General features: G+C 41.8%; 1 protein-coding gene across 1 annotated transcript; it reads right to left on the bottom strand.

Annotated features, from left to right (window-relative positions):
- Positions 1-7,296: 7,296 nt before the first annotated feature.
- On the bottom strand, positions 7,297-25,840 carry emilin3b (elastin microfibril interfacer 3b). The gene is made up of 6 exons (XM_086278334.1): positions 25,177-25,840; positions 14,722-14,844; positions 11,477-11,757; positions 10,939-11,285; positions 10,448-10,798; positions 7,297-9,778 (listed from the first exon to the last, which is right to left on the bottom strand). Exons 1-6 carry the CDS (start codon positions 25,359-25,361, stop codon positions 8,633-8,635), a joined length of 2,433 nt encoding a protein of 810 aa, XP_086134460.1. The 5' UTR covers positions 25,362-25,840; the 3' UTR covers positions 7,297-8,632.
- Positions 25,841-26,352: the final 512 nt, after the last annotated feature.

Genomic DNA, 26,352 nt, shown 5'->3' on the forward strand with positions numbered 1-26,352 from the left:
ATAAATCTGCTCATATAGGCACCTAAGGCTCACCAATCTGGTTGGGTAGGGAGGACTGCATCAGAAGTCGGGCTTTCACAATAATTGGTGCTGAGACAGTCATTACTAAAAGTTAATTTGTACTCAATACAAAAAATGGCCAAAACATATATGTGCTAAAATACATTTCAAAATATGTTATAAATATATTCTAAAATGTATTTTAGCACATATATTTTTTGGCCATTTTTTGTATATTTTGACATGTATTTCAAAATACAAATGAAAATTATTTAAAATCATTCAACTATATATATATATATATATATATATATATATATATATATATAAAAAACACCCAGCACGCCCCTGCGGGCGGTTTATCCTTCAAGCTCGGGTCCTCTACCAGAGGCCTGGGAGCTTGAGGGTCCTGCGCAGTTTCTTAGCTGTTCCCAGGACTGCGCTCTTCTGGACAGAGATCTCCGATGTTATTCCCGGGATCTGCTGGAGCCACTCACCTAGCTTGGGAGTCACCGCACCTAGTGCTCCGATTACCACGGGGACCACCGTTACCTTCACCCTCCACATCCTCTCGAGCTCTTCTCTGAGCCCTTGGTATTTCTCCAGCTTCTCGTGTTCCTTCTTCCTGATATTGCTGTCATTCGGAACCGCTACATTGATCACTACGGCCGTCTTCTTCTGTTTGTCTACCACTACTATGTCCGGTTGGTTAGCCACCACCAATTTGTCCGTCTGTATCTGGAAGTCCCACAGGATCTTAGCTCGGTCATTCTCCACCACCCTTGGGGGCATCTCCCATTTTGACCTCGGGACTTCCAGGTTATACTCGGCACAGATGTTCCTGTACACTATACCGGCCACTTGGTTATGGCGTTCCATGTATGCCTTGCCTGCTAGCATCTTGTACCCTGCTGTTATGTGCTGGATTGTCTCTGGGGCATCTTTACACAGCCTGCACCTGGGGTCTTGCCTGGTGTGATAGACCCCAGCCTCTATGGATCTTGTACTCAGAGCTTGTTCTTGTGCTGCCATGATTAGTGCCTCTGTGTTGTCTTTCAGTCCAGCTTTGTCCAGCCACTGGTAGGATTTCTGGATATCAGCCACCCCCTCTATCTGCCGGTGGTACATACCGTGAAGAGGCCTGTCCTTCCATGATGGTTCCTCGTCTCCCTCCTCTTTCTTGGGTTTCTGCTGCCTGAGGTATTCACTGAGCACTCGGTCAGTTGGGGCCATCCTCCCAATGTATTCTTGGATGTTCGTTGTCTCATCCTGGACTGTGGTGCTGACACTCACCAGTCCCCGGCCCCCTTCCTTCCACTTAGCGTACAGCCTCAGGGTGCTGGACTTGGGGTGAAACCCTCCATGCATGGTAAGGAGCTTTCTTGTCTTTATGTCAGTGGCTTCTATCTCCTCCTTTGGCCAGCCTATTACCCCAGCAGGGTACCTGATCACGGGCAGGGCGTACGTGTTGATGGCCCGGATCTTGTTCTTACCATTCAGCTGACTCCTCAGGACTTGCCTGACCCTCTGCAGGTACTTGGTGGTTGCAGCTTTTCTAGCGGCCTCTTCATGGTTCCCATTCGCCTGCAGGATCCCCAGGTACTTGTAACTGTCCTCTATGTCTGCAATGTTGCCTTCTGGTAGTGCAATCCCCTCAGTTCTGACTACCTTCCCTCTCTTTGTTACCATCCGACTACACTTCTCCAGTCCGAACGACATTACAATGTCATTGCTGTATAGCCTGGTAGTGTGGATCAGTGAATCAATGTCTCGTTCACTCTTGGCATACAGCTTGATGTCATCCATGTACAGGAGGTGGCTGACAACTGATCTGTTCCGTAGTCGGTATCCGTAGCCAGTCTGGCTACGGATATATATATATATATATATATATATATATATTACCCTTCATATATTTCAATCTAAGTAAACACATTCACATGTAACAACTGAAAAAAATCTTTATTTGATGTCTAAAACATACATATCAATCAAGTAAGGAACATATATTTTATAATATTATTTTCATAACATACTTAAACATTCTAAAACAAACACACACACACACACACACAGAGAGATGTGTGTGTGTGTGTGTGTGTGTGTGTGTGTGTGTGTGTGTGTGTGTGTGTGTGTGTGTGTGTGTGTGTGTGCGCGCGCAAGTGCGAGACAAGGGGATTTGGCAGACGCACAAGAGCCTGGCTGGAGCAGCCACATCTTAATGGAATCTGGGAAACACAAGGCTTTGGTATGCTAACGCCAGTGTCACTTAGCTGTCAGACCCACGCACAGGGGGCAGCTCTTAAGATCTCAAGAACTGTTTTGGCATTCACACACACGGGCATTCGTTATGATTCTTTTGAGTGTTGTGCCATTCAAAGGTTTTGCTCTCATCTGTTAGTGTCTTCACCTAACTATCTATACATACACACACACAAACACACACACAGCTTTATGTGTGCGATCTATGTGCTGACACCATGCATTCAGGGGCCCATCGTCTCATATCTGGTTAAATCACATGTTTGAAAAATGGAGAACAGTGCCTTACAGGGTGCACAGCCTGTGCGTGCGTGTGTGTGTGTTTGAGCCGCTGCCTGCACGACAGCAAGAAGCAGCAGAATAGAGAAAGCAACAGCACCCATGTGTGGCTGTCGCATGGATTTGTAACATTCTTTGGTATTACATAACAGTCTGTTACAGATTCAGGTATGAGCCTTACTCCGGCATATGAGGAACCCGCTCCCCTTCGCCCTGTTTGACGTGCTTTTCTCTCGTCACGCTCCCACTTCTTCTGTCTCTTCTCCGGGTCACCAAGAGGACAAACCTTTGTGTAATCCTGCTTCCCAAGGGACGACAGAGGATCCAGCTGCTACTGGACACCAGAGTTCAAATTTACACTGCTGCAGTTTTTAACTTTTTTAAATTATTATTTATGTATTTATTTTTTGCTCTTTTCAAGCTCACTGTTTGTTCCACGTTCAAGCCTGCGAGCAGCATGTGAGCCACGATGTCGCCTCTGCAACTCCTGTTATGTCTTTCCTGTCAGGAAACAAGACACGCAGCTGAGAGACAAGATGGCTGTAAACACATCTGTTTCCACTTCTCACATTATTCATCCCCCTTGACACTGTTGTGCTTTCTGTCTCAGTGTCCATCCCTTGCACTCCTGTCTGCCCTGCCCTTGTCACATCCCTGTCTATCAGCGTGAGTATTCCACCTCAGCGAGCCGGGCCCTTTCTCTCACCTCACCTCCTCCCAGTGTGGTCTTGACTCCACTCTTTTCTGCTTTGTTCACATTTCCCGCTTTTTCCATGATTTTTTCATTTCTCATATCTGCCTGTCCATATTACATATACAGTGGGGTGCAAAGGTTTGGGCAACCTTGTTAATAGTTATTATTTTCCTCTGTAAATCGTTGGTTGTTACGATAAAAAAATGTCAGTTAAATATATCATACAGGAGACACACAGTGATATTTGAGAAGTGAAATTAAGTTTATTGGATTTACAGAAAGTGTGCAATAATTGTTTAAACAAAATCAGGCAGGTGCATAAATTTGGGCACCACAAAAAAGAAACGAAATCAATATTTGGTAGATCTGCCTTTTGCAGAAATTACAGCCTCTAAACACTTCCTGTAGGTTCCAATGAGAGTCTGGATGTGGTTGAAGGTATTTTGGACCATTCCTCTTTACAAAACATCTCTGGTTCATTCAGGTTTGATGGCTTCCGAGCATGGACCTCTCTTTAACTCACACAACAGATTTTCAATAATATTCAGGTCTGGGGACTGAGATTCCAGAACGTTGTACTTATTCCTCTGCATGAATGCCTTAGTGGATTTTGAGCAGTGTTTCGGGTCGTTGTCTTGTTGAAAGATCCAGCCCCGGCGCAGCTTCAGTTTTGTCACTGATTCCTGGACATTGGTCTCCAGAATCTGCTGATACTGAGTGGAATCCATGTGTCCCTCAACTTGGACAAGATTCCCAGTCCCTGCACTGGCCACACAGCCCCACAGCATGATGGAACCACCACCATATTTTACTGTAGGTAGCAGGTGTTTTCTTGGAATGCTGTGTTCTTTTTCCTCCATGCATAACGCCCCTTGTTATGGCCAAATAACTCAATTTTAGTTTCATCAGTCCACAGCACCTTATTCCAGAATAAAGCTAGCTTGTCCAAATGTGCTTTAGCATACCTTAAGCGGCTCTGTTTGTTCTGTGGGTGGAGAAAAGGCTTCTTCTGAATCAAAGGAGCTTGCAAAGAAAAGCGTCTGGACTTCTTTAAGTTGCTTGAAGATGTTTCACCTCTCATCCGAGAAGCTTCTTCAGTTCTAAGGTCAAATGGTGGGGAGTCCCAGATTTAAACCTAGTGGGAGTGTCTCCCCACAGAGGGACAAAAGGACCCCCTAATGATCCTCTAATCACCTGAGCCAAGGTGTGAAACTGGGTGTGGGTCCCAATCAGCCAGGGTTTCAGATGAGCTCATTGTGAAACCTGGCCCCACCTTATCATGCGAATTCCTGAGGTCAGATGGCCCAGGATGTGAGTGGGCGTTAAGGCGTCTGGGGAGGGAACTCAAAACTGGATTATAGATGGCAGAGAGTTGGCCACCAGCGTGTTGCTGGGTCTAAACATCCCGGTGCATTTCAGATCTAGCAACAAGCTCAGACAAAAACTGGTTCACCCAAAAGACAAAACTCCAAAACACAAACTTAACAATGTGGTGTATGCTGTACAGTGCAGCGAGGAATGCCCAGACCTCTACATTGGAGAGACCAAACAGCCACTTCACAAGAGCATGGCACAACACAGAAGAGCCACCTCCACAGGACAAGACTCAGCGGTCCATCTGCATCTTAAGGATAAAGGACACTCTTTCGAGGATGCCAATGTTCACATTTTGGACAGAGAGGACAGATGGTTTGAAAGAGGAGTGAAAGAAGCCATCTATGTCCACTGTGAGCGACCATCTTTGAACAGAGGCGGGGGTTTACGACACCAACTGTCTGCCATCTATAATCCAGTTTTGAGATCCCTCCCCAGACGCCTTAACGCCCACTCACATCCTGGGCCAGCTGACCTCAGGAATTCGCATGATAAGGTGGGGCCAGGTTTCACAATGAGCTCATCCGAAACCCTGGCTGATTGGGACCCACACCCAGTTTCACACCTTGGCTCAGGCGATTAGAGGATCATCAGGGGGTCCTTTTGTCCCTCTTTGGGGGGGAAACTCCCACTAGGTTTAAATCTGGGACTCCCCACCATTTGACCTTAGAACTGAAGTCGCTTCTGTCTATCCGAGATTTTTCTTAGTCTGCCACTTTGAGCCTTAACTTGAACTGAGCCTGTGATCTTCCATTTTCTCAATATGTTCCTAACTGTGGAAACAGACAGCTTAAATCTCAGAGCAGCTTTCTGTATCCTTCCCCTAAACCATGATGGTGAACAATCTTTGTCTTCAGGTCATTTGAGAGTTGTTTTGAGACCCCCATGTTGCTACTCTTCAGAGAAAATTAAAAGAGGAGGGAAGCTTACAATTACAACATAAATACTCTTTCTCATTATTGGATTCACCTGTGTATGTAGGTCAGGGGTCACTGAGCTTACCAAGCCAATTCGAGTTCCAATAATTAGTTCTAAAGGTTTTGGAATCAATAAAATGACAACAGTGCCCAAATTTATGCATCTGCCTGATTTTGTTTAAACAATTATTGCACACTTTCTGTAAATCCAATAAACTTCATTTCACTTCTCAAATATCACTGTGTGTCTCCTATATGATATATTTAACTGACATTTTTATTGTAACAACCAAGGATTTATAGAGGAAAAATAATGACTATTAACAAGGTTGCCCAAACTTTCGCATCCCACTGTATAGTACTTTGCAAAAGTCTTGAGCCACCCTTCATTTCTTTATATTTTCCTGGGGAACTGTGAAACAGTTTTAACAGAAACGTGTGCAAAAACATAAATGGAAATAAGTCAATATTCTGTAAGACCACCTTCAGTCTCCAACACAGCCTGAACCCTCCTTGGCAAGCTTTCTTCAGGAATAATTCTTCAAGACTTCCTGAAGCACATTCAAGGCTCTTCTTTAGATAATGAGAGCCTTTTTATCCATTCTCAGCTTAATAGACCCTGCTAAGTAGCCACTCACTGTTGTACCTCTTTTATGATCTCTTCCATACATAGTGGCGATGTTTTGAACCAAAAATGTCGAATTTGGATTCAGTTCTCCATGAGACCTGCTGTCACTGGTTTTCAGTTGAGTTCCTATGTAATGTGGCTGTTTCACTTCCTTTGAATGGCTTCCTGACAGAAACAACCTTCCACAGAGGCCATTACTCACAAGGCTTCAGTGAACAGATGCGTCTCTGGGGTCCTTACAAGAATTTTTCCAATTTCACGCTGTGATAGCTTTGATATTTTATGTAGATTCAACTAAAGAAAAGGAAACAAATGATTTTAATTGCATTTTTTATTTTTTTTTTAAAGACTGTCAGAAAGCCTGGAGAACTTGCTCAAGACCACTTACAATATTTTCAAGGGAGTCTGGCTTCTGACTCACATCATGTACATATTTGGCTTTGGCTTTGACGTACGGCCACTCTGTCTGCACTGTATTGCTCCTGAAGCATTTTTTAAAAACTTTTAAAAAATCTAGCTTCTGGATTTTCTTATGCTGTGATTGCTCCATCCTGTTCTGGTTACTGTAAGATGTTATCTTTAAAAACTATGTGCTGACAGCGTACAGAAGGTCTGCTGACGACGCTTCAGTGGAGCAAGGTCAGCAGACCTTTTTACAGTTGATCTTTCCCAGCTTTATTCATTCATTGTGATTAAGTGTCACCTGATCTTAAAGTCTGCCAGACTCTTCACCAAGTGACTTTATTTGTTATCTGACTGCCGTGCAGCACCACAGTCTTGTGAACTGATTTGTTTTGCAGCTTTAGCACATCGTTCTCAAACTATTTCAGTCACGTCCGTATCAAATGAGCTCAGACTTTCATGCATCGGCTTGGTTAAGTCAGCGGGGTTGAACAGCTTACTCTGCTTAGTCAAGCATCAGATTCTTCAATCCTATATGCTTCACTGCAAATAATGATATATTTCTGGTCCCCATTACATGCTGGCAGCTACTTAATCACGGAGGGATGTTACTGTCTTTAACTATGTGCTGACTCTGTAAAACCTGCAGTGCAGCGAGCATATTGACTTAGTTGTAATTCAAATTATTTTTGCTGTTTTAATTATGTGGTAACATTTTAAAAAAACAAACAAACAAACTCTTAGAAGGAGGAAGTTTACTGATCTGTGAAGTGGACAGTTTAATGCAGTTTCAGCTTTTGTTTGCTGGTTACACACCCTTTTAATGAAGGACACAAACAGACTGTAGAAGAGTACAATGTTTTTCAGATCTTTTTAAAGAATATTGGGGTGAAACGGACAAAATCTTGTCAGGTACATTTTTATTGCCCTCTTCAGAGTAATGGGCTAGAACTGGCTGTGAAAAAAAAATCATTATTCCAGTGTTACATCAGATTTTTATGAAGGTGTAGATTAAAAAAATTCATTAGGAATGCTTTCTACTGTGAAAGTTGTCATAACATACTTTATTTTTACAGGAATGGCTACACGTTAAGAAACAACAAAAACAAGAAGGCCAAAAGGTTTCCAAGGTATTGATGGGAGAGACCTAGATGATGTTGTTTCTGCTAAACCACAGCACAGTGTGACTCAGTGGGGTCAAGGTAGCTCACTGAAGCTGAATTAAAGTGGAGAATTTGACGGCTTAGAGAATTTGGTTTAACGAGAAGTACTTACCACCCAACTTCTAATTATAATAATTAAACAGAAAAATTAACTTGATAAACTAGATGATGTACACAGTTCCTTACGCTATAACAGATAAAGTTGTACTTGTTGTTTTAGACTTTCTCTACTGTCGACCACGCCGTGTTGTGTGTTCTCACTGCCCCCTAATGGTGAATTATGGAACTTCTCTGCAACTTTGAGCCAAGTGGCAGCAAATGAACACAACAGACAAAGCAGAGATATATTTGTATAAGGCATTTTTAAACGTGTAAAACAAACAAAGGTTTACAAAAATGCAAATAGCACCAAGTTGACATACAGTATTTTTTTTAAACAACAACAGAAAAAACAAGGCAAGTGTCCACACAGAGGTTGTTGAGTGTGCTTCTCAGCAAAAACCCATAGCAGCACTGTGTTTTGCTGTATTTTTTTTTAATGCAAACAGTTTAATATCACAACAATCCAGTCACTTCATATAAGTTAAACAGGTAAAATGTCTAAACAAAACAATCATGATCAGAGAAATGCCCTCTAGAATAAAACCTTGAGAGAAAATATCGCCCAGCTATACAACCGTAGGCGTGTCTTTGTATTCTGCGTTGTCCTCTTCTCTTTCCAGATGACTCAACTAAACGCCCAGGACATCTGGAGGAACTGGGATGAGAAGCTCACAGGGAAATGACTTTCACTAGTTTGGTTAATTTGCATCTGTGCAGAGTGGGTTTAAAAGACAGGAGACAGAAGCAAATGAAGGCTAATAAAAACCACACTTAAGTCTTAATTTTTTTTATAGATTTTGTAGCTGAAATGCTACTGGTCTCCTTTGTGGTTGGCAGCATCCTTGGCCTTGCAGTCTTTGATGTCATCTTTCAGCTCAGCTAGCTGTTCTGCATGGATTGCCAAGGTACCGTTTACTTGGGACAGGTAGGAGTCAGAGTGTCTCTCAAGCTCCGCCCGGATCCGTTCCAGGTGATCCGCCAGCTCGCTCAGGTTGCTGCACTGGCCCTCTACCTGGGTCACCCTGCTATCGACATCCTTTACCTCTTTCTGCACTTCTATTGCTGTGCTGTGGCAGCCCCGTAGTTCCCCGGCCAGCTGTCTCTTCAATGCCATTAGCTCCCCTTTCAGCTGGACCAGTCGCCTCTCCCCAGCTCCAAGGAGGGAGGCTTGGTGGCCCATGAGTTTGGTGATTCCTTGCACTTGGTTGACGAGTTGGTGCTCTCTTTGTTCCCATGTGGAATTAGCATGTCCCACTTCACTTGCAATAAAGCTAAGAGAGTCCTTTAGGCCCTTCAGAGTGCGGTTCACAGAGTTGATGTTGACCTTTAGCAGTGTGATCTCTCCTTGGATAGACCCTTCTGTTTCCTCCTGGGCAATCCGGAAGAGCATGTTCTGAAGGGTGTTGTTTAAGCGATCCAGCTGGTTAGAGTGAGAGTCCAGACGGTTTGTCATCTTCTTTTCCATCTCTTTGCACTCGTCCTCTACTTGAGTGCCGCTGACACCTCCCGCTGGTGGCGTCGAGGGTGGGCAAGAGGTGGTACAGAGGAGCTCCAGGTGTTTTAACTGTTTTTGAATTCCATCCAGATCTCCTTCAACTCTCCTCCTCACCGACTCAATCTCGGTCTCCAGTGCAGGGACCACCTGCCCTTCCAGAAGAGCCGGGGCTGTGGCGTTACTCAGCTCCTCCACGGCCACAGACACTTTCTCCTCCAGGGTCTTCAGCTTGTCCTCAAACAGAGTCTTGAAACCATCCAGACCACCAGGAAACCCTTCAACCCCGTCAAAACTACCACTTGTGGCATTTATTCGCCCCTCTATGTCCACCAGTCGAGTCTCAATCAGGGTGTCTATGTGGATGGTTTGGTCATTAAATGCGGTCTGGAGCTGCCTTTGTGACTCCGTAAAACCTTTAACCGACTCCTCCAGCAGCAACACACGATGAGACAGACTGCTCACCTGCAACAATCAATAACTCATTAGTTGTTGTGTAAACCATGTCATGGCCTAACAAACTGCACTCATAAATTATTACAATTTAGTGATGTGACCCTTTCTGGATTTCAGAGCTGGATTTGGAGCAGCCAAGATATTTTTAGTACCTTTCAACAAATCTCCATAATAACATTTCAGTATAGTGTGTTTCAAAGGTCTGAGAGGGAAACACTGGCTTTTTAGCACATATGGAGCCATCTCTAAGGTGGGGCTTCGAACATAGAGTGGAGAAGCACTCTTTTCACCACTCTGCATTTAATAATTAGTTATTATTTTTCTCCTTTTTTTAATCTTTTCTCAGGAATCTGAGATTAAAGTCAGAATTCTGACTTTAATTTCAGAATTCTGGAAAAGAAGAAAAAAAGATGTCCCCAACTTTTGTTCGGTGGCCCTAATCCTCAGACTGGTGTTTTGGGAAATTTTTCTTTGAGCGTCAAAATTTGCAATAATGCAATAAGGTTTCAGCAACTGTCAGGAGATAAAGCTTAGCCTAAACATTTGGAAAACAAAAACTTTTCAATTTCATATGTATGGATAAAGCACCAGAATTATTCGGGATTTCAATTAATAAGCAGATTACTGATTAGTTTATTGCTGTTATATTGTTATATTACAACCCCACTTATGTCATACCTGTCCGCAGCAGCTCTCAGTGAGTGTTAGACCCTGAATCTGAGCTTGCAAAGAACCCAACTCCTCCCTGAGTCCAGTTTCTCTGCCATCCAGAGATTGCTGCATCTGTTGTTGGCCATCCATGTGCTCCCTGTGGCACTCCCTCTGCACCTCCCCGATCTTCTGATCACAGTGCTTCTCGAGGCTCGTCAGACGGCGCTCAAAGCCATCCAGGATATCACCCCTTATATCTGCCAGCTTGATATCTAAGAGTTCGTCCAGAAGAGATCTGGTGTCAGGGCCAGGGATGGGCCTGCCTATAGCTCCTTCCAACAGTTTCTTCAGCTGGCCATCATGACCCAAGACCATCCCCTAAAGATGAACAGAAGTCAGATCAGAGACAAAATTGAATATTTATTGAAGGAATAAAAAAAAGAAATGAGGCATTATTTGTTTCAACTATGAAAAACAATGTATCAAATGATCGATCAGCAGGCATTATGGCACAGTACCTGAATCTCCTCTAGAATATGAGTCTTGGCCCGCAGCTCATCCCTAACTTCTGTCACTCTCCCTGCTAAATCCCCAAATCCAGTAAAGCCTCCTGCTCCATCCAACCCATCATGAGTCCCATCTGGGATCAGCCCAAATCCCACAGCAGAGTCGGGCGCACGAGGTGTGTTCGGTAGCAAGGACACCAGAATTTTATTGGTGTCTTCGCGGAGTGATGTGCGTAGTCGGTCCTCAAGGCCAGTCACCACCCCATTAAGAGTGTCTAGACCCTGGGTAAGGCGACGCAGGTCCTCTTCGATGCGGTCCAAGCGCTCACCAGTTACACCTGAAATGCCATATTTGTTGCCTGTATTTTGAAGGCAAATCACAGAAAAGGGAACGTTTTAGAGATATTCATAAATATGTCAAATATGAGGGAAATAAGTGGTTTCAATTACAGAATAATGCGCAAACATTCAAAAACATTGCAGAGTTAATGACAGTCGTTAATTTAATACTCCAAGACTTTACAATAAACAAATTGGAACCTCTTCTCACCATTTGTCTTTCCTGTGGGTATACCAGGGAAGGGTTTTCCTGGCTCCAGCTGGCCTCCTCCAGGCTTATGCTCAATAGGAGGTCTAGGGCCATGGGGGAAGCCCTTCACACTTGGGCGATGGGGAAGAGCTGCACCCTTGAAAGGTGGCATTGCAATATCTGGATGCGACGTGGGTCCATCGTAACAGTTTTCTCCAGAATAGCCGGGACAACATTTCCACTCGAGCTCGGTCACTGTTTTAAAACCAACCTTGTATTTTGGCTTGTAGAATGTCCTATACCTAAAGGAAATGTGATATAAATGTGCTTACAATAAGTGATTAAGCAAATGTTATGAGTGAAATATATCAGGTTTTACTGTTAGAAGTACTTTTGTTTTCATCAATCATGAGCACAAATACAGGATGGAAAGATGGCGCTGAGCAGAAATAACAGGATTTAGTTGTTCACTATGAGATTAGACAGGGATTAGAGGAAGATTAAGAGATTAAGATAATCGTGGTGTAAATGATGGCATCAGGGGATTGGACCTGGGTTAGCACCCAACTTCATTGTTATTTAGTTTAAGCTGAATTTTCTATCCATTGTGAATCAAAGTCTCTCTTTACACACACACACACACACACACACACACACACACACACACACACACAGAAAATCCACTCTTGTTCCCATTGTGTCTTTCGAATGGTATACAGAGAGTGCAGAATTATTAGGCAAATGAGTATTTTGTCCACATCATCCTCTTCATGCATGTTGTCTTACTCCAAGCTGTATAGGCTTGAAAGCCTACTACCAATTAAGCATATTAGGTGATGTGCATCTCTGTAATGAGAAGGGGTGTGGTCTAATGACATCAACACCCTATATCAGGTGTGCATAATTATTAGGCAACTTCCTTTCCTTTGGCAAAATGGGTCAAAAGAAGGACTTGACAGGCACAGAAAAGTCAAAAATAGTGAGCTATCTTGCAGAGGGATGCAGCAGTCTCAAAATTGCAAAGCTTCTGAAGTGTGATCATCGAACAATCAAGCGTTTCATTCAAAATAGTCAACAGGGTCGCAAGAAACATGTGGAAAAACCAAGGCGCAAAATAACTGCCCATGAACTGAGAAAAGTCAAGCGTGCAGCCGCCAAGATGCCACTTGCCACCAGTTTGGCCATATTTCAGAGCTGCAACATCACTGGAGTGCCCAAAAGCACAAGGTGTGCAATACTCAGAGACATGGCCAAGGTAAGAAAGGCTGAAAGAAGACCACCACTGAACAAGACACACAAGCTGAAACGTCAAGACTGGGCCAAGAAATATCTCAAGACTGGTTTTTCTAAGGTTTTATGGACTGATGAAATGAGAGTGAGTCTTGATGGGCCAGATGGATGGGCCTGTGGCTGGATTGGTAAAGGGCAGAGAGCTCCAGTCCGACGCAGACGCCAGCAAGGTGGAGGTGGAGTACTGGTTTGGGCTAGTATCATCAAAGATGAGCTTGTGGGGCCTTTTCGGGTTGAGGATGGAGTCAAGCTCAACTCCCAGTCCTACTGCCAGTTTCTGGAAGACACCTTCTTCAAGCAGTGGTACAGGAAGAAGTCTGCATCCTTCAAGAAAAACATGATTTTCATGCAGGACAATGCTCCATCACACGCGTCCAAGTACTCCACAGCGTGGCTGGCAAGAAAGGGTATAAAAGAAGAAAAACTAATGACATGGCCACCTTGTTCACCTGATCTGAACCCCATTGAGAACCTGTGGTCCATCATCAAATGTGAGATTTACAAGGAGGGAAAACAGTACACCTCTCTGAACAGTGTCTGGGAGGCTGTGGTTGCTGCTGCACGCAATGTTGATGGTGAACAGATCAAAACACTGACAGAATCCATGGATGGCAGGCTTTTAAAGTTCTGATGCTGGTCTATAAAGCTCTGAATGGTTTAGGACCAAAATACATCAGTGACCTCCTGACCCAGTATGAACCTTCCAGATCCCTCAGGTCATCTGGATCCGGTCTTTTATCAGTTCCCAGAGTCAGAACCAGACACGGAGAAGCTGCATTCAGCTTTTATTCTCCTTATATTTGGAACAAACTCCCAGAAAGCCTCAGATCAGCTGAAACACTCAGTTTATTTAAATCCAGGTTGAAGACTCACCTGTTCTCAGCTGCATTTGAATAAAGCACCAATTCCACACTTTTAAGCTTAAATTTCAAAACTAACATTTTAACTACTGATTTTATCTGTTTTGATTTTATATACTGTTTTGTTTGTTTGTTTGTTTGTTAATTAGTTTGTTTGTTTGTTTGCTTGTTTTAATCAATTTTAAATCATGCTTTTTATTTGTTTTTGTTTCTAATGTCTCTGTAAAGCACTTTGAATCACCTTGTTGTTGAATTGTGCTATACAAATAAACTTGCCTTGCCTTGCCTTGCTTTTGAGTGTCCTTGGAAAGAAAGGTGGCTATATTGGTCGCTGATTTGTTTTTGTTTTGTTTTTGAATGTCAGAAATGTATATTTGTGAATGTGGAGATGTTATATTGGTGTCACTGGTAAAAATAAATAATTGAAATGGGTATATATTTGTTTTTTGTTAAGTAATAGTCACCTGCACACACAGATATCCCCCTAAAATAGCTAAAACTAAAAATAAACTAAAAAACTAATTCCAAAAATATGCAGCTTTGATATTAATGAGTTTTTTGGGTTCATTGAAAACATGGTTGTTGTTCAATAATAAAATTATTCCTCAAAAATACAACTTGCCTAATAATTCTGCACTCCCTGTATGAAGAGAAACTTACTAGACAACACTTTGAGAGCAGATAGCAGAAAGGTACATCTGCCTAAGAACAAGTTAAAGCCAAGTTAAAATGTTTTTTTCTTATGCCTTACTTTCTCATGTTTTCAACAAATAATAAGAACGCAGAACAACAGCTTTTCAGAATTCTTAATAAATAAAAAACAGATCTTAATCATTTCCATGCACAGAGACAGAATTGGTAACACAGACGTCCCTGCATTTTATTTTATTTAGCAAAATAAATAAAAAGTTATCAGCAGTATCGCAGATGTGCATTAATAAGGGTAATATATAACACTAGAGGGCAGTATTGATGTAGAGTATGTTCTACATTGTGCTGCAGTTTGCCAAATATAAAGAAAGAACGACATATTTAAACATCATTACCAAACTCCTAAGGCGCAGACTGAACTGTAAAACATCTGCAGCATTGTATTACTTCGTTTGATTGACTCACATCACAACAGGACATTTCTGACCCCAGATACACTTGGTGGTATACTCAGCCTTCACGTAGGTTGCCACTCCATCCTGCATGATGCATGTGATGTTTCTCTGAACCACATGGGCGCAATGGTTTCTGTGGGGAGAGCAGAGGGATGTTACAATGCTAGCACCAATAAGATGCCAACAGCCCCTGTTTTGCTCTGTGTCCATCACACTGACGTGTGTTAAAGTAAAACCTATTTAGATTTCGTAGAACAGCAACCACTGCAGAGACAAGTACTATAACTAACTGTGAATTTACAAATGTGGTTCAGCAGCAGCACTGTTAATTCAACAGGGCAGTATACAGTAGACTTAAACGGCTAAAACTATAGCCACTTTAAGATACAAAACATGCCAGAAAAAGTAAAGCTGTAACTGCAAACTCTCAGTGTATTGAGGTCAAGAGGAATCTGTTTTATTGTGTATAATTAAAACTGTTGGAGTGTAACAGGCAAAATTTAACAGAAAGCTATTTCTTCCATCAAAAGTGTTGAAAGTGATGAAGATGCATCATAAAACCTTCTGTAAGATACTATTGACTCAGTGTTTTAATCTTTGCTTTGTTGTGTTTAATCTTTTACAGCTCATTCTTCTTTTGGATTATGAATAAGCCCGTGTTGTTGTGTTTTTCTCTTTTTATTGGCACTTTAATAAAAAAAACAAGAAAAGTTTGCTTTTGATCTAGCTGATAGATATTAACAAAAGATCAAAGAGAGCTTTTCATTGAGGAGCTACAGCTGCAGATGGACTGAGTAGGGATTCCTTTGCTCTTTTTCAATTTTTTTTATTTTTAATTTTGACATTTTAAATGGATTTTTTAGTTACTTGTATTCCCAGTTACTTTCAGGTATAGCTGCATGCAGTATACTACAAATACCCAGGCAGTGAGTTGTGTTTCAGTTGTGTGTGGAATCATAGATTGTGTATAAATGTATATATGAGGTAGCCACTTCGGCAACACCCCTTGGTTAGTGAAGTCCCGCTGCAAAGGCTTAAAGTGAGCTTTGTTGTTGTTGCCAAGTTGTTTTATTGGAACAGGATGATAAGGGTGAAGAGCAGCTCTGACTGAAAAGCTGAGGGATGCTGCACACTCATCAGTCAGTGAAGTGCAATTGCTAAATGAACTTCAGTTTACAAAAACGGCATCTTTTATATTCATTAAGACGAAAATAGCAAGTGAGGCCTTAAAGTCATCCAGAAAATATTTACTGATGTGGATAAGGAAGTTGAAGAGTCACTTTCCAATGGACTTCCACACAAGTGGAAGTCTTATTGAAACTACAGGAATTTCCCACTGGTGGAAGCAAGTGCTCAAACATTTCAACACAAGCTCCTTTATTCAAAAACTATTTTAAATACATGTGGTGTATGTAATTTGGGAATGTAGTGGACGAGGAAGTGCTCAGATGTGCACTAACTTCACTGTAACAACTTTGAGCAGTTGTTGCATCACACTGAACTTTCCCTGTCTCACTCGCTCTCACTCTTCATAGCCAGTGCAGCTATAGCAACTGCTAAATGTTCCCCTGGCCTCTGTGCAACACAGGAAATGATGATCTGCTCTCTTTAGGCTCACATGTGAAGCATTTCTTACATTCAGAGGGGAGCATTTAGCAACACATGCGGCACTTAGCATTGCTCCACAGCTGTTTCAGGACTAATAGAAGTGTTCGGAGCAGCAGGGAGGGACACGGGGGCCGAGGCGGGTCTACATGCCAAGTTAACAGGTTCAGAGGGCTAACAGAGAGGGGAGGCTGTTAGAATGTGTGAGAAACCACTGCGCCGCTGTGTCCTTCTGCAAATGTGTTGACAGTGTTTTCTGCGTGTGTGTGTGTGTGTGTGTGTGTGTGTGTGTGTCACCACTCTCCCTGTGTTGACATATGTTAATAGCAGTAGAAGGTAGAGGGCAAAAGTTAGAATGACAGAGCTCCTTTCATACCAGCCTGACAACCTGCTGCCAGGTCATGGGTTGTTAAGGAAGTGGCAGTTACGACCTTAACTGATGTGGTATGATGGGAGTTCTTTAAGTACTTTTAACTCCCGCATGCAGTTTACTACTTGGTGCAAATGATTTTCTTAGCATAGCAAAAAGGGGAACTGGCTGGAATAATGTATTAGGTCATTGAAATAAGAAATGCAAGCTTAATTTGACAACACAAATGATGCTGCATCATCTTTTCTGGCTAGTTTTTTTTTTTTTTTTTTCAAAAGCTGGACTCCTGTAACATTTCTGTTGTTCTTAATAATTTGCTTTCATGCTGTTTTTCTTCTCCCTCTCCACCTGCAGGCTCTTTTCTTTACCAGGCCAGAGGGACTTTAAAACTGATCACTCCCTGTGCTGTCATCTGCTGTTCGCAGTGAGATCTATTGCAGACAATACACAGTTTTTGGCACCAAAGTAAATGACTTTTTAAAAAAAAAGAGAGAGAGAGAGAGAGAGAGAGACGTAAGCAGTTAGATCTTGTACAAATGTGTTTGTCAAAGTCACATGAAGATTTTGATAGCGATTTCTGCAGTATAGAAAAGCTATAGATACTGTCAACCTGAATATTTCAGCACTATAGTGAATGGCTTCAGTATTATTATGTGATATAAATCAAATTTAATGCCTTTAGTTTTCTCATCTTACATCTTCAAGGAGCTTAAAGACTTGTCTCTGTGTAGCTCTTAAAAGCTGATAGCTGATAGTTGCTGATAGATAGATGTCAAACTCATTTTACATTGTGGGCCACATACAGCATATTTTGATCTTCAGTCATCCCGACCAGTGAAACTACATGATAAATATGTAAAATTGCAGAAAAGGTTATTTTACTATCCTGTAATTATAATATATTTTTGTTAATTTACTGTGGACTCACTAATAGTGGGGACAAAGGAACTTTCCTGTCATTAAAATTGTTTATCTGTTAGTTATTTTGGAGTAGAATGAATGGCAATGGGGTTGGTTGGAAAAACTGTAAAACCTGTGAAAATACAGTTAAAAGTTTGAAATCTATGCATTCTTTCACATTATCTCAAGCTGTCCAGTGGGCTGAATTTCACTCTTCGCTGGGCCTGGTTTGGTCCCCAGGCCTTCTGTTTAAAACCCCTGATATAGAGAATAGTAAGTGTGTGACCGTTTTCACAGCTGTGAGATGTAACCCACAGACTTCACACCATGGCGAAAAGTGCAGCAATCCAGATGTACATGAGGGGGGGGAAATGGTTCCCTGTCCACAGTTTTCTGTTTCTGCTTCACATTTTTTTGTCATTTTTCTGTCAGTGTCATTTGGGTCTATGAGTGATATTTAATCCTCACTGTCTTCCATACAAGGGGGGTTTCTGGCTTTGTGAAACTCAGAGTTGAGTGCTGATATAAATCCCGTCCCTTTGCGCTGCGCTGTCGGTCAGGTCAGCAGCAGGTCGCCTTTGCTGTGTGAAAACCTGTTTTTACAAGACGAATGTTAAGTTTCAGCTTGAAAGCCTGAAAGCAATAATACAGTCAGCTGTTGAGAAAATGACACATACTCACGTGTGCAGATTTTATAGACACATAATCAAGCAATAAAGACCTTGGGTTTATATCTCACATCCACAGAGACCACTCAACTCTGCAAAAAGAAGACTACACAAACTTTATTCCAAAAATATGAACCCTCGATGTGGAAGTGGTCGTATATGAGCAGGAGCGCTGCCTTTAGCATTTCTTATTATTATAGCCACTTCCAGCAGCTGCAGAGTAGGTGAGAACTTTGTTTGGGCTGCTTTTGTGTGTGGGAGGATGCCCAGCTGTGAGAAGGCTGTTAATCTGGACACTTTGGGGAAAAAGAATGTCCAAGTCCTGATGTGTATGATATGAGATCAGAGAGCTATAGACAGAACAGTGAAAAGGTGAGAGAGGAGTGATAGCCTATTCTGAGCTTTTTCCATGCCTCATCTGTCAGCCAGTGTGGTACAAGGTCACTACTGTTAAAAAGTATAAATACTTTCTGGCGTGTTTGTTTTAGAGCTTGTGGGGGACAGATGAGAAGGGTTGGCTGCCCATAAAGTACCACACAGTACAAGTCACCTAGGTCAAGTCGCGTTTATTTAAAGCTTATAGTTAAAAGCAAATAGCACTTCCAAACATGCAACACACCTGATCATAATATAGAGTAGAGGTGAAGCTGCAGTTAGACACCACGGTGGCTCCAACACTGTAAAGCCCGAAACATTAAATAATTGCCAGAAAGTTAATATATATTTTTTAAACTGGTGAGTTTATTGAAAGTTATGACAAATTGAAAAAAGTCATTAATAATTAATTTGTTTTTAATTTGTATAATTTTGCTACATCCAGTATTTTTGTGCAATTTAATGCTCAAACACTTGTTGTGAAAAAAATCACACAGATGAAGCAGAGGTCTCAAAAACTCAGGTTACAGGGTTAATAAATGTATTCTAGTAAATAACCTATTGACCAGTACTATTTATTGCAGTGATGAGTTGGTGAGGTTGACGCATTGGCACAGGGAAGTCATGCCTCTAAATGCACAATCTCTGAAAAGACAAGATGTATGTAAGAAACGACTGACTACACACTAGTGCATTTTCCTATTTTATTTTGTAAATGTGATAATTCTGCACCTTCTCCCATCAATTTAGACTGAATTACTCATAAAGACTCTGGAAAAAGGAAGATTCCCAGACATGAGATGACAAAAACTGAAATATTTAGCCAGAACTTAGAGCCCGGTGAGCTCCAGACCCTGCCCATTATCAAGCATGCCACAGTGAAGCATGGTAGTGGTATCATCATACTCTGGGGGTGTTTCGCAGCAGCAGTGACAGGGTGACCGGTTCAAGTTGAGGCAATGTCTTTGAAGATAGTGCACACAACATGAGACTGAGACATGCGTTCAACATGACAATGAAAGGGTGGTTTATGGATGTCTATGATTGTCCTTAAATTCCTCAGAACAAAAAAAAAAAAAATCAAACCCTCAACAACGTTCCTGGAGAAACATGTAGCTAGCTTGTTTACATGTGTTTGAAACAATTTCATAGGAAAAGGGGAAGAACCTGCCCAATTCCAGATGTGCAAAGCCTGTCGAGACTTATGCAAGAAGACCTGAGCTCAGAGCTCCCAAAGGAAATATACTAAGTTTCACTTTCAGTTTTTGAAAATTCTCAGGGTATGTTTTTACTTTGTTGGTAAGGTGCAATAAATGGATATCAATGACACAGTAATCACTTTTTGGATGAATGAAAATGTTAATCTTCCAAATAATCTCTTTATTTTGGTAATAGTCATTTAACTTCACTTACTTAACGCTAAATATTTTTTTTGTGTGTGTTATATGAAACTAACAATTGATGTTTTTCAAAAGAAAGCAAAAAGAAGGCAGGGAAACACCCAAAACTGAAAGTCTCCAGTTGATCCACACATTCACTGAACCACCCAATCCCCAGTGAATACACAAACTGAATTTGTGTAAACTATGTCATGTGTCTCCAGACCTAATCTGACCTTGCACTCTTCCTTTTCAATCAGTATGAAAAGTCTTCATCTCCATTCACCACGACAGGAAAACTGCACTTTCCTTTGTCTCTCTGGTCTCTCTCCCTCCTCCTTACTCTGAGTATTGTCTGTTTTTGTGTCACTGGAGTATGGCATTTGTGACTGCTGGTCTGGTCCCACTGTAAATGTTTGAAGTATAGCGTTTCAGCTTAAAAATCCTTTCATAGCCTCCCAAGAGAAAAGCAGAATTCCCATCTCAAATTCACATGTGGAATGTGTTTGGAAAGTATTGTTGTGGCTACACCTCCACAGTTTGATGGGCCTGAACAAATCACCTCTCATTCACCCTTTCCTATAAATTTTCCTATAACTACAGGTTATGTTTAATTAGTCATATCAGTGTTTCTCTTGCTGTGTTGTACGTTTCCCCTCTCTCTCATTCTATATATCACAAAGCTCCTCCGCCTTGCCTCATCATGTCAGGCTCTTTACTTTTCCCTATACTGCCTCAGTTGTTTTGACATGTGGCACTAAAGGGCTTACCTCACTCATTACAAACCACACTCTCACCTGTAGGAACTCCTGACTGCTTGACCCGAGTCCATTGCTTTTGGGTCCGACAGATTTATGAAGAGTGGAATGGATAAAGAAAAAAATATGATCTTTAATAGGACCATTGGTCTAACTCCAAGGCCCATCTCGTTTGATATATGCTTTTAATGAAGCCTATTTCCAGCCAACTGGCAGGTCTTGAAACTCCCATGGTCCAGGGATTATTAAAACTGTGCTTATGCCTAATGATTAGAGGTAAAGGCATGCTACTCCCAGCTTTAAGACCAAAGAGATCACTTTGTCATTTGGAGACAGGGTCAGCTCCAAGCCAGCTCTAGTCATCATAGCTTAAACTCAAGTGACTACACATGCTTACATTTTGGAAATTAAGCTGTTAAAAGCAACAACATAAGCTTGTGTACATGTAGATGTACTGAAAAAATAACTTTACTTATCCTCAGGCATTTTCCAAAGTACATAATCTACTTTGAATAAGCTCTCTGTGCTTCTGAAAAGAACGGTTTCAAACAGAATTATTAGATTTACAAAGAAAAGGGGTTATTGTGTATGCAATAAGAGTGAAACAGTGTAACTGTGATACTTTATTTAGCTCTACACATAGGCCTGATACACTGAAGAGACCAGAATATCACTCATATGTAACCTGCAACACAAATCTCTTCACAGGCAAATAAAAATAGAACTATTCTCTTTTTATTCAGAGGCTTTTATGAGAAGATCTTTTGATCTGTGTATTAGCCAAGTATGAAGGTAAGAGTCACAGGCTATCAGCCAGACTTAGCATAAAGACTGAAAACAAGAGACACGGCAAGTATAACTCTATCCATTTATTGATTCCCCTTCTGCCCTTTTTTCCCTGCAAATTTCTGTAAATTATAAAATGCAAAAAAAAAACAGAAAAACCCAGACTGCATTCTTACCAAAATGCTAATCTTTTTATAAACCAGGACGTTTTTATGCCTAAATCTGCTGACTAAAAACAAAAGTGAACAATAACTTTACTTTTTGTTGTAAATGTCTTTTAGTCTTAAAAAGTTAAAGCACACCTGTACATGCCAGCTGTGGCTCATTGGAAGACTTTTGCATAAAAATAACAAAGCACTGAAATGTAGATGCTTTACTTTAATGATGTAAGTTGTCAGTTACACTTTGCTTGGGATAATTATTTGGAAATTCGCACCAGAATCAACACCCTATCCAATTAACTACAAACTGAATCATAATCCAACCTCATTAAATACCTTCAATATTTTATAAAAAGCAACTAATCTTTTTCACTGTTCTTACATAAACCTGAGTACTTTGGCAGATGGATTTTAAAAGAAAAGTGTCAGGTAGCTTGGGAGTTTGCTGCATGGTCTTTTTGACCCTTAGCAGGAGACCGGCTCCATTCTTGCTCTCCACTGGACATTCAAGATAAACGTACAACAGCAACCTCTAACCTTTAACCTCTGCTAACCTACTGACCTTTCCCCCTTGATCTCTGTCCCATACATCAAAGAAAAAGCCCTCAGATATGTCTGTAATCTGATTGGTAAAGACATGTGGCATCTCCCAGGATGCTGTTTGATTTATCCAATACCCATTTCCCAGTGATGACTATGTATGACTCTTGGCACCTGTTCAGTGGTGATGTGTGAAAAATAGTCATTGTTTTGCTAATCCTAAAAGAACTTCCAAAATACTCAAAAAGCGATTTCTTTCACTCATTTTTTCCTCTTTCCCAGACCTTTTGTTAAAAACATAAATCACAAAATCTGACCTTCCTGAGCCACAGTTTAACCTTTGGAAGAAAATTAGCTTCTTTGCAATAGAGCTGTGACAGGTACAGTACTGTAACTGTCTAAGATGTCACAGTCACCCACTGGAGGGCCATATATTTTTCTTACAGAAGCAAGTGGTTGCACTGAATGAAGGAATGACTGTGAAATCAAATCACTCGCTTTGCTGCCAAAATACAGACAATAATTCAACATGAAGACAAAAAGTCTGGGGTGTTCCAACAGCTGAGAATTTTTTAAGTCTCGTACTAAAAATCCAGTGAGGTTTTGCCAATGTGTGAGTGTAGTCAAGTTAGAAAGAGGAGTTAGACTTTACGGGCGATCATGGCTCAAGAGTTGGGAGGTCGCCTTGTAATCGGAAAGTTGCCGGTTCGAGCCCCGGCTTGGACAGTCTCGGTCGTTGTGTCCTTGGGCAAGACACTTCACCCGTTGCCTACTGGTGGCGCCAGTGTCCGGCAGCCTCGCCTCTGTCAGTGCGCCCCAGGGTGGCTGTGGCTACAATGTAGCTTGCCATCACCAGTGTGTGAATGGGTGGATGACTGGATATGTAAAGCGCTTTGGGGTCCTTAGGGACTAGTAAAGCGCTATATAAATACAGGCCATTTACATGCTGTAAATGCGCTCCGGTGAAGTCCTTTAGTTACACTTAAATAGGCATTCATAAACACACTCACTCGCGCGCACACACACACACACACACACATCATAACGTGTTATTTTAAAGTGTCTATTTCCATTGACCAGTCAGGCTGACAACAACTGAGCTCATATGTCTGTAGTGGTGGTCTGACAGCAACACGTCCCCAGAGGCTACTGTGTCTAAGATGTGCCTGCAGCTCCTATATAAAACTATAGTTGGACTCTCAGAAACAAATGGAGCAATACTACCAGTTATCAGCGACAAGCAGTTCCTGACTGTATTTCATTATTGATCAATTTGTTTTGACTGGAAAGTCTATTACATCTGGCTAATCAACTAATCTTGTTGTGTAAGATGGAAATCTGGCACGACGGCCTGTATAAAAAGAAATAAACCTCTTTGGCAATGCTGTCAAAAAGTAAAGGAAGGTATACAGGTATATAGCTACCATGCTGTACATAAGAACACTTAAATCATTATAAAAACTGCATTGGCTTACTGTTTAGTGAGCCAATTCGAGTTTGGCAATTTAAGCTTCAGCTCCCTGTGACTCCAAAATGGTCATATTTATAGATTTGTGTTGCCAATTCTCTGAAATCGCATACTTATGTTCAGAATTTTAGGGCATATGAATGTTGGTGAATAAATACCTCCGGAAACACAAGATGAATGTCCATTAGAAACAATTTATACAGATAAAGTCCAGTTCTTACCATATAAAATTGTACAAAATATATGGGGGGCAAGAGTCTGATTGTATAAATGTATTTCTGCAAGAGTTGTGTTAAGTAAGAAGTTATTTTAGTTAGTCAATTAGGTCAGTTTTTTTTTTTTAAAAAGTGGCAATCTAATAATAGCTGGGGAAAATCCAATATTCAGATTAACCGAATAGTGAGCAAAATGTAAGGGGATGAAAGTAATATATTCAGTTTTAGAGTTAAGTGAGAAAGTTAAAGGTGTAGACTCAATATAGACACTGCATTCAGGTTGAGGGATGCTGAACAGTATGTTGGGTGGAGGTGAGCATACATGGCAGACTAAGTGGGGCTGGGCAATCAGCAGTCTTCTGTGGCAGTTTGAGTGAAGCAGCAGGTAGCTGGGGAGCTGTCCAAAAGCATAAATGCTCTTGTGGGAAGCCAAGCAAAAGAGAAGGGGGGGAGGAAGAGGGAGGAAAAACCAAAAGAGCCCTGCGGGCCAAACATCAGGCATCAGGCAAAATATATCCACAAGTCTGTTTCATCTCAGAACTTCATTCAATAGCGTTCATAACTTACTGTTACTCTTCTGTGTGTGTGTATGTGTGTATCATCTTTACAATATGTATCTGTCATGCAGTAATTAAAAGCAGATGAACACCCCTCACCTTTGTGTTAAATCTGGAAAAGTTAAATAATTTTCTACTTAACTCAGGGTAAGTTCATTTGAAATCAGTGTCTGCGACTGGAAGCCAGTTGTGCCACTCCCTCCTGCCAGCTGTACCATAAATCTTGCCCCTAATTGAGCCCCCTTGCCCCCCCACCCCTTTACCACACACACATACAGTGACTGTGAGGAATCAATACCCTTGTCATCAACTCTGCACCCCCTCGCTGCACCATAATGACCGTCATGATGGCTTTGTTTTCACTGTTGCTTCGTTGTTGCACTATAGTGTTTATCCCCAGCCACAGATGGTTTTAGGTGTGAACCACAGAAAAGAGGCTGATTTTGAGTAAGACAGAAACAGAGCGTCAATTCAGGGATCTGTTACCAAGCTGATTCCATAACTAAAAACATATTTCTGCAACTCACTGGTGACATGGGTTTCTCGAGGGAAATACAGTATTAGGTGGGTCCTGCTTGAACTCCAGCTACTTGGAATGATTTTAGAATTCAATACCCTGCACCTTGGAAACACAAATAAAACATGCATCTGTTCCTGTTATGTGTCCAAGGTGGAGAACTTACTTGTGACGGGTCATGGGCTTGTTTGGTGAGTGGTGAGGGTTGAGTCCAGCCTTGTAGAGGTTGTATCTGTTTCCATAGAAAGGGTTGACATGGCCTCCATAGAAAGTCCCTTTACTGTGAACAACAGAGAGGAACACTCCCAGGAGAAAGACCTGTGCTATTAGCTGGCACAACTTGGTCCGCATTTTGTTTTTCTAAGTCTTTTCCAAGGCTAATCCAGAGTCTCAAAAATTCAACTGTCAAGAGGAGAGGGGTTCAGAAGTGGTAGTCTCTAGCTCCTCTGGGTGTTGTGTTGCTCCTTGGCACATGGAAAGTCTTGTTTTCTTCAGTGGGCCCTGGAGGAGGCGTGCAGTCCAAACAGCTCTAGCATCAGCAGCATCTTGTCCTGTACATCTTCAGGTTGCTCACTAACAAAATTCTGAGCACGCAAGACGGAGCAGGGGGAAAACTGATGATACTGAAGAGGGAGGGGGAAGGGAGAGGGGAAGGAAAACAACACAAAGGTGTGCTGGAGGAGGCGAAAGAAGAAAGATGAGCGCAAGAGAGAGCAAAGAAAAGAGGGAAGATAGTGTCAGTCTGTCTGTTGGAAAGTTTCAGCTCCATATACACAAATACTGTGTAGGAAACCTGCTGCCGAGGCTCGACCCTCTAAGTAATCTGCTCTCTGCACGAGTGAGGGTGTGTGTGCAAGCAGCAATGTGCTGCTCTTGCTGCCTCTGAAGGGGCAGGCAGACAGCCTGTATTTGCATATCCCACCCCAACTCCAGCCCGGTGGCTCGCACAAAGAGGGGGACTGACTGATATCAATTGATGTCCTGCTCTTCTTTCTCTCTCTATTGCAGCATCACAAAAATACAAAGTTGTACATGGAGATACTTCACTTCAAAGCAGACTCCAATAAGCAACAAAAAAAAGCCGCTGTCCTATTCTGTTTGAAATTTTTTCACCCACCCCCCATCAAGCATTTTTAGTTGTTGTGTATTCAGTCCCCTGATTTTATTTCTTTACCCAGTTCTTTTCTTTCTCCATCTGCTCTGGGAGCGGCTGTACATCAAAGCATAGCCCCAGTATGCAGTGCCATGTGCGTGGCTATGGCTGCAGCCAGCTAAGACGCTGTAGATCTGGACACAATGGACCTCCTCCTTGCTTCACTGCGGTCAGTCATTAAATATCCCA

The sequence above is a fragment of the Aulonocara sp. 'chitande type north' Nkhata Bay genome, linkage group LG20 (genome assembly GCF_057382095.1).
Source record: "Aulonocara sp. 'chitande type north' Nkhata Bay isolate Kocher_YH1m ecotype deep benthic linkage group LG20, A_spYH_male_GT1.1, whole genome shotgun sequence".
Classification (NCBI taxonomy): Eukaryota; Metazoa; Chordata; class Actinopteri; order Cichliformes; family Cichlidae; genus Aulonocara; species Aulonocara sp. 'chitande type north' Nkhata Bay.

Excerpts from the sequence above, each read along its gene's own strand:
- emilin3b (XM_086278334.1), bottom strand. The coding sequence starts at position 25,361 with ATGCGGACCAAGTTGTGCCAGCTAATAGCACAGGTCTTTCTCCTGGGA. Across the intron at positions 11,286-11,476 it reads ACCCACAGGAAAGACAAATG|GCAACAAATATGGCATTTCA; the intron begins GTGAGAAGAGGT and ends TTCAAAATACAG. Across the intron at positions 9,779-10,447 it reads CTGAGAGCTGCTGCGGACAG|GTGAGCAGTCTGTCTCATCG; the intron begins GTATGACATAAG and ends TGATTGTTGCAG.